This window comes from Mustela lutreola, chromosome 18, assembly GCF_030435805.1.
Source record: "Mustela lutreola isolate mMusLut2 chromosome 18, mMusLut2.pri, whole genome shotgun sequence".
Lineage (NCBI taxonomy): Eukaryota > Metazoa > Chordata > Mammalia > Carnivora > Mustelidae > Mustela > Mustela lutreola.
In genome coordinates, this window is record NC_081307.1 from 15,496,602 (window position 1) to 15,516,476 (window position 19,875).

At 41.2% G+C, this 19,875-nt stretch overlaps 1 protein-coding gene across 6 annotated transcripts in view; it reads right to left on the reverse strand.

The window, feature by feature from the left end:
• Window positions 1-19,875, reverse strand: part of FAT1 (FAT atypical cadherin 1) — a 127,699-nt gene that overhangs the window by 57,931 nt on the left and 49,893 nt on the right. For all 6 annotated transcript variants that reach the window (XM_059156318.1, XM_059156316.1, XM_059156320.1 and 3 more), the window contains exon 3: window positions 13,862-14,176. In XM_059156318.1, the coding sequence (XP_059012301.1) occupies window positions 13,862-14,176 (315 nt within the window). The remainder of the gene's footprint in view (window positions 1-13,861; window positions 14,177-19,875) is intronic.

The following is a 19,875-nucleotide window of genomic DNA, read 5'->3' on the forward strand; positions in this document are numbered from 1 at the left end:
TTCATTTTTAAAATGAAGTATTAAAGCCAGGCAAACAGTGAGACAGGGAAGCAGAAGACAGTAACCGTATAATGCCATGTAGCACACGCCTGTCTCTCAGTAAACGGCTTCCCGTGGGACACTGTATCTGACAGATTTGTTCCCGACCAGCTTTAGGGAAAGGGAAATGTGGGTGCCTGGGTGGCTCAGTAAGTTAAGCATCTGTCTTTGGCTCAGATATTAATCCCAGGGTCCTGGGATTGAGTCCTGCACTGGGCTCTGTGCTCAGGGGAGTCTGCTTCTCTCTCTCCCTCCTGCTTGTGCTGTGTCTAATAAATTAAATTAAAAAAAAAAAAAAAAAGAAAAAGAAAATGAAAATGTTCTCAGGTCAAGGCTAATGACTGTAATTTACAAAGATCCCAGCTTGAGCCCTGAGGACTACCATGCGGTAGACAGAGGGAGGGAACCTACACCAAAGACAGCATTTCTCTGTTCAAAACTTTAAAGACTCTCCTTCCAACAGGTGAAATGAAAATCATATGAATTCCACCATTTTTTAAATCTTTGTCAACTGTAAAGTGACTCTTAAGCAGGAACCACAGGTACCATGTGTGGTTCTAGGACTGGATATAGAAAATGAATATGGGTTGGTCCTGGCCCTCAAGCCCTAAGCCAAGACTGAATGCCCACCCAAAACAGGAAGACAAGCACTTGTGCTGACAAGGCAGAGAGGACTTAGAAAGACAGGCCAGGAAGCTGAGCATCACTACCCTAGCTCCATTCTAAAAATATAGATCACCTCCCAGGCCAAGAGAGAACTTTCCATTTTTCCTAGACTTATCACTCAACATCCATCCCCTTGGAGCGTCAGACTATGAGCTCAGAGGCACTCTGAAGGACCGCGCCGTCTTTATTTAGGTGGTGTTCGAAGAACATGTGTAACCGCAGCCTGTCGAGAGCCCCTCCGGCAGCTGTGGCCATCTGAGCGGCTACTGTTCATCACTGCGGTCCTGGTGCCGGCAGGATTAGGCTCAGAGCCAGAAATGGCATTCTATTCATAGGCTGTCAAGGCTGCAAAGGCCCTCGGTGCTCACTCAACTCAAGTTTTCAGAGTCCCAGGGAAAACCCTTATAAAATGAATCAAACGACCAATCTAAAGTCACACACAGGCAGTGGCTGGCTGGGAATTTATACCCTGACGTCTCCAAGACGTCTCCAAATCTCTGCTGGCTTTAATGCTTTTACTGGCTGTTTCTCATTGAAACCTCATGGTATTAAAACCTAAGGTAAACACAAGATCAAAAGCCCAATGCTATTCACTGGGAATTGCCCCGACGTTCCTGTGAATGTCCGATACAGTAGAGGTAGAGAGGGAAAGAGTCCATCTCATAAGGCTCACATCATGTTGACAAAAAAAGTCCCATAAATGGAAAATCTTAAAATACAGGTCTGTAACACATGGAGAAAAATCAAACAAACAAACAAACAAACCAGAATACCCCTTAATAAAACTTAATCTTAATGGGGCGCCTGGGTGGCTCAGTGGGTTAAGCCTCTGCCTTCGGCTCAGGTCATGATCCCCAGAGTCCTGGGATCGAACTCCGAATCGGGCTCTCTGTTCAGTGGGGAGCCTGCTTCCTCCACCTCCAGCCTGCCTCTCTGCCTACTTATGATCTGTCAAATAAATAAATAAAATCTTTAAAAAAATAAAAAATAAACTTATCCTAAGGACTTAAGATGAACAGATTTTAGGAGTATCTACTTCAACGTGTGCAAAAAAGGCAGTGAATACAACTTTACTTCAGTCTCTTTTTTCATTTCACTATAAAATAAAAAAATAAACTGGGGGAACAGGTAAGAAAAAAATCTAAAGATTCTTCTTTAAAATATCTGCTCCTTTGGCAAAAGACTACACATAGGTAAACTTTTTCCCCCTCCTTAAATGAATTCCTGCTTCTGTAAAGTGACTGGCCCTTTATTTCCTTCCTTTGTGGTTATCAAATGGTACCGGAAACCCTTGGAAGTTGTTTGCAGCTGTAGCTACTTCCTATTGCACTTTGTTCGGCCTCCTGTTCCAGCCACATAAAATGCCATTGGCTTTGAGAAGAAGAAGAAAAAAACAAAACAAAACAGTGGCCGTGTGCTACTGGACTAGAACACAGATGAGTACCCAGCTTACCTGCAAACCTGGGAGTCACAGAATTTCAAGTCTTTACCGCACGTTAGGGATTACTACATATCAACTATACACATACACAGGCATATATATGTACCTAATTTATATAAACAGCACCAAATCTATCTGTAATCAAATAAATCTGTCTCATCCTGAATTTAAAATAATTCCACATTAAATAGTCCATCCTATATATAAATAAATGAATGAAAAACAGGGCCCTGTATAAAGCTGTCCTCTACAAAGCACAAGCCGTCATCTGGTACTTGGGGCCATGAATATCTTAACTCAGAATGAGGGAAAGGGAACAAAAACGGAGGAAGTAGTCAAGATTTGATACGTAAACATAATAGTCAATTGTGAGAGCTGGAATTTCAAGCTCTGAAGTACTTCTAACAGGACACGGCAGCATCAAAAAAAAAAAAAAAAGTGTGAAAATCTCAAAACCTGGAAATATTTTCTAATGAGAAATAGGCTTTTTTTTCCCCCCACAGAGGAGATCTCATAATCTGTCATCAACTTGCTAAATCGTACCTGAGACTTTGACCGTGATAACAAATATCCTAACTACTATTCTTTGAAGAATAATTTTAATAACACAGAGAAGAAAAACACAGATTTTGTTTGTAAGTATTCACTGCTTAGCAATGGGAAAGATTCTCAAGTTTTACTTGATCAAATAGTCTACCCTGAGAAACAAATCAACAACTTAACTAGTCCAACTAGTAAATACATCAACCTATCAGGAGCCAGAAAACTACCTCAACTGGTTTTTATTCGGCTTGCAAGCTAAGAATGGCTTCTACCATTCTTAAAGGGTTGGGGGAAGAAAAAGAACCCACAAGAAGAATATATTGAGACACATGAAAAATACATGAAACTCTAATTTCAATGTCCATAAATAAAGTTTTATTGGAACCCAGCCGTGCCCATTCATTTCCATTCTGTCTAAGGTTGCTTTCACTCAGTGACAGACTGGATGGTCCACAAAGCCTAAAATATTTACTCCCTCGCCCTTTACAGAAAAAGTTTAACATCCCCTGCAATACATGGTTAATGAAACTAAGTTTAAACATCTAGTGTTATTTAGAAACTTCATGCCTTTCAGTCTAAAAATATCACAGAAGTAAGATGAGCCTCAAAACCAACCATTATGTCATGCAGGAATTCCTCAATACAAAGAACAGAGAAGGTACAGAAAAACTGGCTCCAAAGCACATTTACATCCCAAACCCCAGGCCACAGCAAGTGAACGAGTGAACATGGGAGGGACTGTGCTTCCAAAAGCAGCAGTTAGGGGAGATGTGCCTTTCTGGTGTCAACCCCCAGGTGTCTTTACCTCTCTGAAGTCGTGGGATGATGTGTGAAATGGGAAAAACACACATGGGAAAGGCAGCCGACTCCTGGTACTGTTTGCACTCTCTGGCCGTCTCACAGGGCTCCTTCTCAAGAAGTATGTGAGGCTCCCTATAACCTCTAAAGCACAAGGCACCTAACACATAATGAGCTACACTCATCACTGGCCCCTCTGACTTCTAACGAAAGTTTTGTCCTGGCTTGATCTAAAAGTGAGGTCAAGGGATGGTGGCAGGGTGGAAGAGGGGTCCAGGAAAGATCAGAGAACAGCACAGAAGGGGCAAAAGAAGGGAAGCCACAGTTTGCTGGTTTCTCTTTGGCGGTCTTTTTCAAGCTCAAAGCTAAAAGGCAACAGGCATGAGAGAGCCTGATGGAAATCAGCCCAAAGGGAGAGAAGCAGCAGGACTTACAAGATTCAAACTGTGGTTTGTGCTCCAGATCCAATAATGAGATGAGATCAACCTCCAAAAGACCTGAGATTTTAGCTCTACAGAATTGATAAAGGAAACGCTAAGAAAATAGCCAAAAGCCTCAAACTCTTTTTTTTTAAACCATTTAAAATTCCAAACAGATCCAACACCTATCAAAGAGCCTAAATCCTTCTATTATGCACATGTAGACATACAGTAATTACACAAGCTCACATGCATATATTAAAAAATAATGCCTCTAGTTTTACTTAACAAACTTTTCTGATGCATTTATTTTTAACCATAAAAATTGTTCTCAGTTTATTTGTTCCCAACAGGAAGATGCACATCAGCAGATGAGAAGATCTAAAAAACATATTTACTAGACAGCATAAAACCACTGGATCAGCAAAATGGGTGTTGAAATTGATGTGGATATGCACATATATTCCTATAACAATGTGGCAAAGTCCATCCATAAATAAAACCACTTTCCTAAAGCGTAGCATCACCTACTACAGATAAGAGAAAACCCAAGATGAGTATCACTATGTGTCTTATGCTGGTACCTGTTTAGAAAAAGGAGAAAAAAATAATAGGACTTCTTGCTTGTATAGAAGGGAAAGAAACTGCAAACACTAGTTTCCTCTAGATGTTTCAAAATGTAGATTTTATCAGTCAAGTATGATGAGGCCAAAAAGTCAAGAGACCACGGTCACTGAAGAGGTCATCTATTACAATTCCCAGAGAGAGGACACACCAGGCCACACCATACCACAGGGCGGGCACCCAGGGACCCACCACATGGGCCAGGAGGAAGAAGGAAGGAGGAGAAGGCATGGGCAAGAGATTCTGTTGCGGGTTCTACAAAATAAACAAAGCAGCACCAGCAGGTCAACTGGCTGGTTTCAATTATTTCAGTGGGCTCTGGAGCAGAGAGGGCTGCCTGGAACCTGAGCCTGGGAGATGAAGGCAGGTGGAGAGAAAGGGCTCGGGTGCAGCGCAGCTCTGTGAAGAAGTGATTCCAAGCAGGGCTCTGGATGGGCTACTGTGCATATGAAAAGTGGATCGTCTGCTTTCTCTAAAGCTGGCTAGTCCCGTGAGGGAGTCTCTGCCCAGGTCAGAGGGGGCCCTAGACACGAGAGCATCAAAGACATAGAAAATATGACATAGTTAACATACTAATAAAGGAAACACAATGTCTACAGAATTTAAAAGGAACAAAAATTTTCACTGGGTTTTTTTGGGTACCTTCTGAATTTTGTACTCTGAATGCATTACCCATTTCTAACCAGTAATTTAGGAAGTAGGTTATACACACACAGGCATGCATGCAAGCACGGACACTCAAACACACATCTGCTTTCAATTCTTAGTAAACAGAACATAGAGAGAATGACTGGTACCAGCCAGAACTTGAGAATCACCATTCTGGGCATTAGATACAATACTGTGATGCAATTTTGTGGACCGAAGTGTACAGTGATCTGTATCTCTACAAACTCTAGAAACATACCCCAAATGTTGCTAAGTTTCTGCTTAAGATAAATCTAGAAACTCAATTTTCACTCCTTAAAACACACACACACACACACACACACACACACACACGGCTAAGAAGACTCCTACTACTTATTACTTGAGATTTAATTTAAAGGTACAGACATATTTATGGCAGTTCTAAATTAAGTAAGCCATTTTTCCCCCCCAATTAAAAAGCAATAGTTGAACTTCCACTTCCAGCCAGGGGATCAGATTTACCCTCCACCAGGAAATATACAAACAAAACAGACAAAATAAATGAAGTAAAGGTTTATGGGAACACCAGGTATCAAACAAAGACAGCAAGCCATCCCCGAGATGGGAAACAAACAAGGCAAGACCTACAAACATTCCAGCTTACAGCCTCAAGACAGTTTCTAGACGACTGTCCACGCCCAGGGGAAAGGGGCGAGAAATGGAGGTACAGATCCGCAGGAAGACTTATTCTCAAATGTTCCCAGTAGCTCTATTTGCAGCAGCCATAAAGTGCAAGAACACAAATGCCCATCAACAGGTGACTGGGTAAATTATAGTGTGTCTCTGCAAAGGATATTCAGCAATAAAAAGAAACGTACTTTTGGTACTCACTCCCACATGCATGAGTCTCAAATATGCTAAATCCAAGACACTTTACCAAGAAAAAAAGAGTATACATTCTCTGGAGTCTATTTACCTAAAGCTTTAGGAAATGCACACTCATACACAGTGACCCAAAGCAGATGAGCGGTTGCATGGGGATGGGGGCAAGGTTGGGGCGAGGGTTATAGAAAGATACAAGGAGGCCAGGGAATCTTCTGGAAGAGTCAGACGCATTCACTGCTTGCGTGTGGGAATGGTTTCATAGTTGTATTGCTATGCCAAAACTTATCGAATGGCTGACTTTAAATGTGTGTCAGTTAGACTTCAGTGTAACTTTTTTAAAAAAAGAGCACTTCTTGCTTCATATCCAAAACTTGAAAATACCAAATAAACAGATGAGAGACTATAACTTTGGTCTTTTCTAAAGCACACCCATGCACAAAAGTAACACTTCAAAATTATGTGCCGATTATGAAAGTAGCCTTTCACTCCTCAGAAGTAAAATTGTTAACAATGAATATAAAGACATTTTGTTCTGCTCGGGTGGTTTCAGTTTCCTGAGGCTACTTGTAAATCATGAAACCTGTGAGGTGCACACTAGTTCCTTTTGTTCAGGACCCCCTTCTTCACTGTCCTTGACACAAGAAGCCGTGAGGGGTCTGCAGGAGCTAGGGCTGCCGAGGCTCAGACAATCTAACATTCTCTGCTCTTGTCTGTCTCCCACAAGCAATGGCAGGATTTAAGTTAAAAGAAGCAAATTTAACAAAGTCTCTTGAAGACAGAGAACTGACTGTTGCCAGAGGAAAGGTGGGGGTCAATTTGGGGTGGTGGGGGGAGTGAATTTACCCTGAAATTGGACATATTCAAACAAAACATGTTATATAAATTCATGGCGTCAAAGAAGTGTGTGTGTCAGCAAAGGAAAACAGAGCAAGTCTCTTCTGCTTTTTCATCCTGGGAAAGAAAAGCTCTGCCCTCCTACTTAACGTAAAAACCATCCGAGATGGGACGCCTGGGTGGCTCAGTTGGTTAAGCCGCTGCCTTCGGCTCAGGTCATGATCTCAGGGTCCTGGGATCGAGTCCCGCATCGGGCTCTCTGCTCAGCAGGGAGCCTGCTTCCCTCTCTCTCTCTCTGCCTGCCTCTCCGACTACTTGTGATTTCTCTCTGTCAAATAAATAAATAAAATCTTAAAAAAAAAAAAAAATTCAAAAATGTTGATTCAAACGTGCTGTTTGAACCTAAAATTCAGAGTATCAAATCCAGTCCTAGGAACGGTTTTTTTTTGTTTTGTTTTGCTTTTCAAAAAAATATTTGTCCTACTCTGACAAAAGGAGAAAAAAAGCACTGCGGATACATTCTCTTCCTCTCCAAAATGAGTTGGTGAGGTCATCTGATTCAGATGTTATCAAAAGTTCCGAAGAATTACAGCCACATTCTTGAAAATAGGTCATTATTTATAAAAATAGCATAAATACTGGGATGCCTGGGTGGCCCAGTTGGTTAAACATCTGCTTTTGTCTCAGGTCATGACCCCCGGGTCCTGGGATTGAGTCCTGCATTGGGCTCTGCTCGGCAGGGTGTCTGCTTCTCCCTCTGCCTAGGGTTCCCCCTGTTGGTGATCTCTCATTCTAACAAATAAATAAATAAAATCTTAAAAGAAATTTAAAAAAAAAAAAAACACAAAAAAACCCACTATACATATTGTCTTTGAGCTGTTGTTCTGGTTTGAAGGTTTTCCAGCACACGCAGCCACTCTCCCACACACTGCTCTAACTTCATCGTGTGGCTGCTAGTCATTATCACCATCAAAGTGCCTCCCACCAGGACAAGTACCCCGTACCTCTTCTCCAGCCACCCACTTCCCCACCTTCAAAACCAGCGCAGTAACCTGTTCGCAGTAACCTGTTCGGGGGGCCTCATCCTCCTAACTACACTTACCCCATCACTCTGTTTCTCACCTCCTCCGGAGGCGTCCATCTGAGCTTGGCGCCACGCTATCCCGTACCCCACAGGTTCCCCTTTGCCATTTCACTCATGCAGATGAACTTTCAAAGCATCTCTTAAGGTGCTGTATACAGAAGAGAGGCTCAGGAAGGACTCATGGAAAAACAAATGACTTGAATAACAATGAATTTAGGCTTTCTCGAGTCTGTTGCACATTCTGATATATCACCAGGGTCCTAAAGTGATGTTTACCACTAAAGAGCAGGTAGATTCATTTTATTCCATCAAGTGTGTTTATCCTGCATCAACCTACCAAAACCTTGATTATCTTATGCACAGTGAACAGGGCAAATGTAGCCCGTGCAAATGGAAGGGGCGGAGACCTCTCTCCCATGAATGATTCTGAGTGGTCTGCACTGTGTGTAGACGTCCCTCAACAGGCGTGCAAAAACTCATCACTAATCACAAGACGGAAGGACCTGGAAGCAGTTTTCCCCACGATCCCAGAGGTGAGAGCCTCACTGCCGCCCAGATCTCTGGATTTCCAGCCCAGTGATTTTCTCACTCAGCCATTAATTATTTAGGAACATGATTTAGGGTCTCCAGGTGGTGTTATGGTCGGTAAATCAGGGGAACTTCATTCTACTAGACTCTTTCATCAGCTTCCACAATCTGGCCTCCAATAATACCGATCTACCCATTAAAAACAGGTCTGCTTTGAACGTTTTGAGCAAGATGTATACTTTAAAGCACTGCAGTTTGGGCCCCGAGGATCAGGCTCAAAGTTTCTGCTGAGTTGGGAGAACAGAATCATCTGGAGACAGGCCTTGCAAAGTTAGATTTAACCTTTAGTAATGTCCGAGCTAAAATACACTTACTTCCTGATCTTTAGAGACTTTACTCAACTTGTGAAATGGTTAGACTCTTTTACTAACCATGCAGTTTGTAATATATTTCACAACAAAAACATCCTTGTGTTCTAACTATAGTTATTCCCCACTATTATCTATCTTCAACTCATAAAGAAATAAAGTCTCCTTGTAATCCTCAATTTGCTCCTGCCGTGCCGACAGCGGGATGCACAGCTTTCCACCCATAGGCTCCGGAGCAAGCCGTGGACTCCTGGAAGGGGTCTATTCTCCCTGAAGATCAAGAAGTCTCTGCAGACAGCCCACCTAAGAGCTGTCAGGAATGAGAGCCGTAAGAGGAAGCCACATTAATCACATTTCCGCGAGACACACCCGCAGAGCAGTGGAGCGGTCATTTCGGAGGCCCAGAGAGAAGCAAGGTTTCGAAGCAGCTCTAACCGACACCAGCAATTTCAGCGTCTTTCTTCTTCTCCTTAATTACACACTGTGCCCAGACCCAGAGTCCTGGCTCAGAGATTCACAAAGACATTTACTGCTCGTTTGTTTGCCTGTCTCTGCCCAGAGGACTCACCCTAATCTAAGAGAGAGAAAAAGAAGACAAAAAGGAAAGCATTTTAAAATCGAATTCATGGAACAACTGTAAAATCAGGGGTAGTTCTATTCCTGAATCATCACCTCAAAGGTTTAACTTCTAGATTTCTTGTCTCCCAGTTTGACTCCAAAATCCTGTGAAATTTTTATAAACTTATCTTTTTTCTTTGATGTTTCATAGTGCCTTCTAATTTTTTGGCTTCATTTTCTTTCATTTTACTTCACCAAAACGAAGCTGAACTTGGTTACCACTTGTGCGGTGAAAACCAGTCCGCAACTAGGCCGCTTCAACAAGCCTCTGGTGAATCATTTACAGATGTGAATGCCAGTCTCCACGTCTCCACGTCTCCACGTCCCTGTATAATCTCTTATTCCAGCCCTCCTCCCAGTGCTTCCAAACAACTCTCAGATCCCCCTTCTCTCTTCTGTAATTAAATTCGTAGATGGCTCAATTATTCTTTTCAATTTATTTTTCGGTCTTCATTCTGTTTCATCACGGTAAGTGTGCTCTTTAATCCCTGTCACCTGTTTCACACATTCCCCACCCCCCCCACACCCACCTGCCCTCGAGGAACCATCCGTTTGTTCTCTATAATTAAAAGTCTGTTTTTTGGTTTATCTCTCTCTTGCTCTTTTTTTTCTTTGCTTATTTGTTTTTTTTCCCCTTAAGTTCCTCATACGAGATAGTACAGTATTTGTCTTTATCTGTCAGAGTTACTATATATACTATATATACTCTCTAGCTCCATCCATGTTGTTGTTGCATATGGCAAGATTTCATTTTTCTTAACAGTTGAATAATATTCCTGTGTGTGTGTGTGTGTGTGTGTGTGTGTGTGTATGTATACATATCACTTCTTCATCTGCTTGCCTATGGATGAACAACGGAGTGGATTCTGTTGTTCAGCTATTGTAAATAATGCTGCTGTAAACATTGGGATGCAGGTTTCCCTCTGAATTAGTGTTTTTGTATTTTTTGGGTAACACCCAGTAGTGCAATCGCTGGGTCATAGGACAGTTCTATTTTTTTTTAACTTTTATTTTTAAAGATTTTATTTTCAGAAAGAGAAAAAGAGCACACAAGTGGGTTTTGGGGCGGGGGCGGGGGCAAGTAGAGGGTGAGGCAGGCTCCCTGCTGAGCAAGGAAGCCTGAGCAACACTGATCCCAGGACTCTGGAATCATGACCTGAGTGGAAGGCAGATGCCCAACTGACTGAGCCACCCAAGTGTCCCTGTTTTTTTTTTTTTTTTTTTTTTTTTTCGTTTTTTAACTTTCTGAGGAAACCTCCATACTGTTTTCTAGAGTGGCTGCACAGTTTGCATTCCCACCAACAGTGCAGGAGGGTTCCTTTTTCTCCACATCCTCTCCAACACTTGTTTCCTGTTTAGCCAATCTGACAGGTGTGAGGTGAGGTCTCATTGTAGTTTTGAACTGTATCTCCCTCATGAGGAGTGAGGTTGACCATCTACTCACGGATCTGTTGGCCATCTGGATGTCTTCTTTGGAGAAATGTCTGTTCACGTCTTCTGCTCATTTTTAAACTGGATTACTTGTTTTGGGGATTTTGGATACTAGCCCTTTATCAGCTATGTGATTCGTAGAGATCTTCTCCTATTCTTTAGGTTGCCTTTTCGTTTGGTTTCCTTTGCTGTGCAAATGTTGTCTATTTGATGCAGTCCCAACAGATTAGTTTTGCTTTTATTTCCCTTGCCTCGGGAGACATATCTAGAAAAAAGCTGCTATGGCCAATGTCAAAGAGGTTACTGCCTGTGTTCTCCTATAGGACTTTTATGGTTTCAGGTCTCACATTTAGGTCTTTCATCCATTTTGAATTTATTTTTGTCTGTGCTATAAGCAAGTGGTCCAGTTTCATTCTTCTGTGTGTGGCTGTCCAGTTTCCTGACCCCAATTTTTGAAGAGACTGTCTTTTCTTCACTGGGTGTTCTTTCCTGCTTTGTCAAAGATTAATTGATCATACAGTTGTAGGTTTATCTCTAGGTTTTCTACTCTGCTCCATTGATGCATGTGTCTGTTTTTGCACCAGTACCATACTGCTTTGATGACTACAGCTTTGTAATAGAACTGAAGTCTGAAATTGTGATGCCTCCAGCTTTCCTTCTCTTTTTCAAGACTGCTTTTCTTATTCAGGATCATCTATGTTTCCATACAAATTTTAGGACTGTTTGTATTACCTCTATGATAAATGCTGTTGGTACTTTGAAAGGGACTGCATTAAATGTGCAGACTGGTTTGGGTAAATAGACATTTTAACAGTATTTGTTCTTCCCATTCATGATCATAGGATATCTTTCTATTTCTTTGTGTCATCTTCAATTTCTTTCATTAGTTTTTTATAGTTTTCAGAGTATAGGTCTTTTATCTCTTTGATTAGGTTTATCCCTAGGTATCCTATTATTTTGAGTGCCATTGTAAACAGGATTGTTTTCTTATTTTTTTTCTTTTTCCTGCTTCCTTACTGGTGTATAGAAATGCAACAGATTTCTATACATTGATTTTGTACCTTGTGACTTTGCTAAATTCATTTACTAGTTCTAGCAGTTTTCCGGTGGAATCTTTAGGTTTTTCTGTATATGTCATCAGCAAATATGAGAGTTTTACTTTCTGGTACCCATCTAGATGCCTTGTATTATTCTTTTTTGTTATCTGATTGCTGTGGCTAGAACTTTTAATACTATGCTGAGTAGACATGGTGAGGGTGGACATCCCTGTCTTGTTCCTGACCTTAGTAGGGGAAAAGCTCTTACTTTTTCACCATTAAGAATGATATAAGCTTTCATATAAGGCCTTTATTATGTTAAGGGATGTTCCCTCAAAACTTTGTTGTTGTTGTTGTTTTTAACTTTGTTTTTTGTTTTTTTGTTTGTTTAACTTTGTTTTTAACTTTGCAGGTTTTTTATTATGAATGGATGTTGTACTTTGTCAGCTCAATCATTCTTAAATCATTTAAATTTTTTTAGAAAGAGTGTGCATGCATGCATAGTGGGGAGGGGCAAAAAGAGAATCTCATGCAGATTCTCGATAAATCTTGCACTTAAGTTTACTTTCAACAATCAGGACGGACTCTATGAATGACAAGAGGTTTTAAAAAAATCAATATTTTAACTTTTTTTTTTTTTAAAGAGAAAAAACATGCACACTGATTTCTACCCAGTATCTTTGTACAGCAGCTTTGGTACAGAGATACTAACCTCAAGCTTCTTTCTATCTCAAGAATTGCTTGAAGAGTTGCCAAGAGTTCGACAAAGAACATTACAAAGAAAAAGGGGGGGGGGGCAGCAAAGACTGGTAAGGAAGTAGGGAATACCTCCTTAATTCTGATTTTTGTATATTACTTCCTTAATGTATGAAATAGACAACCCAGTAACTAAACACGCCAACTCCCCTAGAATTATGAAAAAGACAGAATTAGCAAAGACATGACCGGGGAATGTACATACATTTCAGTCAATCTCCCTCTTCAGAATTTTCTGTTAACCAGATTCTACTGAAAAGTACCGCATCACTGAAACATCCCTATGTTCATAGGCCAGTGATCTATCTGATAAGTTTTCTTTCCTACAAATAAACTGTCCTCTCAATGTCATACGGCGATTCTGCCTTAACTGTGATCAAGAAGTCAAAGAGTATGATATAAATGGTTGTTACAGGGAAGCTATGTGTTGGGGTGGGGGGGTGAGAGACAGAGAGAGAGAAAGAGAGAAATGAAGCAAGATTGGAGAAAAAAAATCAGAGGTGCTGTCAAATGTAAAAGAACAAAGATTAAAAGTTGATAAGGATTTTGGAAGAGGATTTTGGAGTCGAGGAACTCTCCACTTACAAGCAGGCGGGAAACAACCTGGGGAAATCAGGAAAACTTGATGCGTCAGTTCAAAAAAGTAACTGCTCCCAATTTGAAAAACGTTTAATCTTGATCCCCTCTAGGCTGTAGAGTCATGGCACTGCTTTATGAAAAAATGCTAAAACCACACAGAAAAATACTATGAATTGTGAAATAAATTCCTTTGATAATTCTTCATAAAATGCAGACTTCAGAAAATTGGAATACTTAGCAGCAGTAGAATTTGCAGGAAGTTTAAGACAGACCACTAACTTAGGAGCTATTATTAAAACACTGTATTTGTTTTTTTCCCCTTAAGTAAAATTCTACTAATGAGCAAAGCGATAAAGATAAAGATAAAGATAATGAGCAAAGCTCTATAAAGACAACTTCAAAGGGGATAAAGAAAAACATTTGGACTTAATTCTCATCTGGAAATAAAGCCTTGTTCTGAATAACTCAAGAGGGAAATGATTTATCAAAATAAAGAAACGTGGTAAATTTAGAAAATTCTTAAATTCCCCGTATCAAGAAGTGTAAGCATGAACATTTCACATAATACCATTACCACATACCTGTTTTAGGATGTATTGAAAAAAATCCTTGTGGATTTCCACTCGTTATTTTGTACATCAGCTTGTCATTAGAGCTAGAATCTGGATCAAATGCCTCTATTTGCACCACAGATACATCCTTGGGAGAATTTTCTATTACTTCTGGATAATAAACAGGCTCTGACGTCTGTGGTGCATTGTCATTGACATCCTCAACCTCTATGTAGATCTCGATAAACGAAGAGAGAGGCACGACACCCTGATCCGCTGCATAGACCGTGAGCCAGTAGTGGGAGGTAGACTCCCGGTCCAGTCGCTCTGAAGTCTCTATGACACCTGTGAAGAAAGACGACGACACGTCAACAACAATGGACCCAGGGTCAACCCAAATAACAATTTTCATTTCTCAAGGGCTTGTGTGTCGCTTACAGCTGAGAGACCTTGGACAAGTTGCCTAACATTATTGTGCCTCTGTTTCTTCCTAGAAGATGGAACGCATGTTTACAGGTTGATTAAATGAGTGAATAGACATATTAACAATCAGAAGAGCGCTTGGCACATAGCATCAGCTGTAAAAGTGTTCGTCGTCATTAGTGTTAGGGGTCAGGCACTATGCAGAACACTCTATGAAGAATGTGTCATTTAAGTCTCGAGAAAAGCAGTGAGATGGGCACTAAGAGATCAGCTAATGGCCCGACACTCTGTGCCTCTGAAGATGAAATTTGCAGGTTTTCCTGGAGGTCCATCAGGGACCTCTAAATCAAAAAGCCGTGTCCCAGATCAGAGTCCCCATGGCCTAGCAGCCCCTGCTTCCCACACTGCATTCCCATGGCCACCGCCAGAGTTGAGATACGGAGGCTGCAGCGATGCTGCTCCACACATGGCAGTGCGGTCTACACACCCTGCAGAGCACGGCCCCTCCAAGTCCCGAATAAAGGTCTGCTCAAGTCTCTTGTGCACAGAATGAAACCATTTAATCCCCTTAGGCTAATGGCAAGACAACCAGTGTGCTAAATAAAGTGTCCCAGGACAAAGTAAGATCCCCAAGGGCAGAGGTCACATCCTTCTTGAGTACCAGGACAGCACCTGACCCAAGGCCAATAATATTAAATGAACAAACACGAACAGATGCCTTAACTGAAGTTGGTACAGAAAGTCCCTCCACTGGGACCCAAACTACAACACATTTCCTACTAAATTAACCAGTAAAAGGTGAATTACGGGATTACGAAGAAGCGGGTTAACATGTCTGTCATGTTCTGGCCCAGCCACTAAAACCAGTCAAAAGCTTACTTCATCCCAGGATTAACCACTTCCCAGGGTGATGATAAAATGAAAATATCCATTACTCTTGGGCAAATCCCACCTTTTTATTCAATTTATCCTGTTATCCTGTCCTTTGGCTTTCCCAAAATATGTCACTGTATTTTTTTCCTTATGCATTAATCATTCTGAATGAATGCTACTTTTGGGGTTTCAACACTATGGTCCAGGTTGGACTTTGGAAATTCTTCAACTCTAGCATTACAGGTTTCCCACTTAATGCAAAATAGTACAGGAAAAAGAACAAACGTCAATTTAATCTGCACTGAGAAATGAAACAGTATTTATCTCAACCAAACATAAATCTGTATGTGTTACTTTTTGATCACTGCATAAATGTAAATCTTTGCTTATGTGAAGTAATTAAAATCTCAAAAACTCATTTGTTTTGAATGTCACATCATTATATCGAACATTTCCCAAAGGTTTATAAGTTATAAATACCAAACTTAACTAAATATTAAAATATGAAATAAATGATCATGAAATGAGTACTGCTATTCAGAAAGCATACTTAGTTCCAACTGTTTCATTAAGTCTTATTAGCAAATGCCCAAAATGGATCTGTAATACTCCTAGAAATAATGAACAAAGCCTCACAACTCTTAAATAAAAAGGAGCTAACTGGTTTCCCTGTGCAACAGAGGTAATGGTCAGAAAAGCTCAACATGTTTTCCTTTTTGTCTGTACCAAACATAGTCTATGCATACCCAATCTGTTCACTAAATTAGTAAAGTTCTACTTGTCTTTACCCTGAAAGAACAGCGTCCTTAGTGACCAAGGAAAAATAATCTCTAGTTTCTCCTTTCATTGGCCCCATCAATGGATACACAGAAGTCAGGGAATAACAGAACGCTCTCTCTATTAGGATTGCATATTAATAAATGAGTGTGCATATGTTCCTCTGTGTTCTGCCATTAAAATGGAACATAATTCATTTGACAGGAGAAGTGTTAGCAAATCTCAGGAAGACAGCTACATGGTGCTTATATTCACTTCTTTCTGGTTCTAATACTCAAATCATTCATGCTGCTACTGACTTTTTAAAATTATGTCTCACTAAATGTGATCTGTAGGCATTTAATGACAATGATCACTACAGAAACAAGTCTGCTCAGTGCTTACTATGTGCCAGGCCCTATGATAATGGTCCCACACATACTACCTTATTTAGCCGTTATAGCCAACCTGACTACACATGTGGCCTTATTACATCCATACCACAGATGAAAACCTCAGTTTAAGAGATGAGGACCTTTCCCAGAGTCATAATAAATGTCAGAGCCAGAGTTCAAACTCCACGAATCTCTAACGTCAGTGCCATCAGTCTGTGGTAGTTTGACAAAGTGTAATAAACAAAATTTAATGTGAAAACTCTAAAAAGACAAGAGTGAAACCTCTTACTCATTTGTTTACACATCAGGATTCAGAAGAACTCTATTAAATGTCCATTTGCATATAATAGCTTTCTCCAGTTTCAAGGTAGAAGAAAAAGAAAAAATATATTTGCATTTTATAAATAAGTATAATATAAAATGCAAATACAAGGTTTAAATCACAGACAAAAGTAGGTATTTCTTTTCCATCAGGTTCTGCTTCAAATCTAGTCTGTGAGCACCCAGACTGTAGTGTTCCAAGACGCCTTCTGCTGTGAGCTACTCTTCTCCCCCTAGAGGACCAATGATCCCCTTCTTTGCATGACTGGCCACCATTAGGAGGGGGAAGTTTCCAAATCTCAGGTAACTTCCAGATATTACTAAACATTAAAAGTTAGAGAGAAGGGGGCCTGGGTGGCTCAGTCAGTGAAGCATCTGCCTTCTCCTCAGGTCATGATCCCGGGGTCCTGGGACTGAGCCCTGCACCAGGCTCCCTGCTCAGCTGGGAGCCTGTTTCTCCCTCTCCCTCTTACCCCTGGGTGTGCTCGCTCACTCTGTCAAATAAACAAATGGAATATTTTTAAAAAGAAAGAAAAGAAATAGCCCCGGTCAAGGGTTCGAGGTAGAAGTGGGATCTGAGATGACCTGACTGCAGAACTCAGGGTCTTCACCACAGGCTATACTGTCACGATCAGGCCCAGGGTCGCGGTCACAACCCCACAGCACCAAGGACACTGGTGGCCACCAGGAGAGGCTACAAGTTTTCAATTGATTAAGTAATGGCCCTCCCCACACTTAAAGGATATTCAAAGAGAAGATTCAAGGCCTCCACTTGGTCAACAGACGTTCAGGGGCAGTGCCCAAGTACTATTCTAACCACTGATTCGAATTCTAAGCACTATTTTAAAAGCAGAAGGTAGGTGGGAAAAGACTACATGTATGCAAAGCTATTTTATGTTCTGCTTCTTCATCCGTCTGCTCAGTCGTGAGATGCATCCACGGAAGTCTCCCAGGCAGGAACTTGTGGAGCAGGCATAAAGCATCGCAATGAGTTCCACCGGGAACCTAGGAAGAACGGACTGCACTGGTCCAGGACCGGCTACTGCCTAATACAGCAAGAAAGACGGAGCAGATATAGCCATGGTGACCTCAAAAATCAACAACAGTAGACCAGCAACCCTTCAGCAATCCAACAGTGCAACTCCCTTGTTTTTACAGAAAGGTGGAAGGATTTGCCATGGGCAGGAAGCTGAGCAGGTAAAGAGTTCAGAATCCAGAATGAGGCACCACCTCGATCAGCGGCTCGTCACAACTGTTCATTCTTTACAGGGGTCCTGGCCTCTGAGATGACCCTCAGACCCACTGTCAGGAAGCCTGACCACAAGCAGGGTCCACTCTTCCAGTCACGGTGTCCACCGTCCTACCCATGCCCCCAGTCCTTCCGGGAACACAATCAGTATAGACACACGGATGTCTTCTGCAACCTTCATTCATTCACAAAAGAGAAATCTTCAAAATTCCACATGGGGACTTCTAGTTAGTTCCTTTGACACTGGTAAGCAGCAGCTAAGATTCCCAGCCGGCCGAGGAAATGAATCTACGGTTTATTCTCAAAACCACCTCACTCCTCCTTCTCCCATGAACCCACTTCCCATAACCACTTCCAATAACCAGCTTCCAATAACCACTGATTCCGCACTACGTTATAAATTCCCTTTTCCTGAAACAATTCGCAAAGGAACCATCAACAATTACAAATATTCAAACTCCAGTGTTTAATGTACTTTTCATTAACACATACCACAGTAATACCATACTGATGGGCACATACAGACACCGGCGCACTAACTCTTCCCTGTGGTCTTCCTCGTGTCTTCATGCTTCTTCCCTTCTTTCTCTGCCATCTCTCCTCTATTTTTTGATTCCGCTTTCACTTCCTGAGAGAGCAACAATGCACGCAACCAGATGTAAACCCAGGCTGTTAGAGTGGGAGGTGGGAGCCCAGAGCTTCCCCAGCAGTCCCTCCAGCCAGAGGAGGAGTGACCAGTGCTCCAAGAGAAAGTAACAGTGAGAAAGGCAACATGAGAACACCTTTCTACTGATCATGAGGTTCTGGTACACAAGCAGTAGGTAAAGTGGGGTGCTGCTCTGGGATTTTGGGATGTATATTTTGAGCATGGAGACAAGTTTAGACAAGCCTGTTATATGCAACACTCAGCAATGTTACAAGGAATCATTCCTTTGCTTTAATGAAACATGACGGAGGCAATAAATGACTTGGCTTCCAACCTCAAGAGTACAATGAAGACATTTTCAAGAAAGGTTGTTAATAAGCTGAAAAGTTAGAAAGAAGCCGGAAATCTGGAGCTATTGAAGTAAAAATATTTATCATTCCAAACATACTCTCCAGGATTTCAAAGCCACCACCAGATGTCACTATGGAAACTGACTTTAAATGTGCATACAGTGGAACAGCTAGACTGAAAGGGGAAATAAATACAATGTAATTGTTCAAAGAGCTTGACCAGTGTGGCTGAAAATGGAGCTCACAGCAAAAGGTCTTTTTGGAAGATTCACGCCTGACCATAAATAATTATTAGACACTGATGCTGTCTTTCCATAGCCTGATTATTCCAAGGTCACAGGGTACAGTATCAGTTGCTCAAGTAAATGACCCAAAAGTAGAGAAAGGTTTCCAAGAATAAGTAATTCCTACTATCCACCCCTGACGGCTAATGATGTTAACCCGAATATTGTCCTTGAATAGCAAAGGCCAGCATGTCCTCCAGCTGACACAGGTGGATCAGAATGCTTTCAACACACTCATTTTTAAGGCAAAAGTAAAATTATACGTAGCCACTATACTGCCAAAAGTATTTTAACTAACTCAAATTTCCATGGCCACAGAACATCTTTCTTTCTGGAATTTTCCTATTTTCTTTGTTCAACAGGTCTTGGCCCCTTATCAAGCCCCAGTGCCAGAGGTTTCAACAAAACCTTGCTGCTATTTCAGATTCTGCAGCAACTCCAGCTCAAAAATACTTATCAGCAGTGGCCTAGCAACATAAATTTGCAAACTTTACTCTCCTTTCTGGTAATCATGCCACATTTATTTATTTATTTATGTTTAAACTTTTCTGGAACCAAACTTAGGACCGCCTCTTCAGTCAATCAGGAGAAAAACTTAAACACGAAAAGTAACTGTGTATAGTATTTTTCCTACAGGGAAGAAACAACTGACTACTTCTTCCTCCAGTTCTGTAGTCTCATACACAGAATAACTCTTCTGGAGTTAAATGTTTTCCCAAATATAAAAATAATACTTACTCTAAAAAA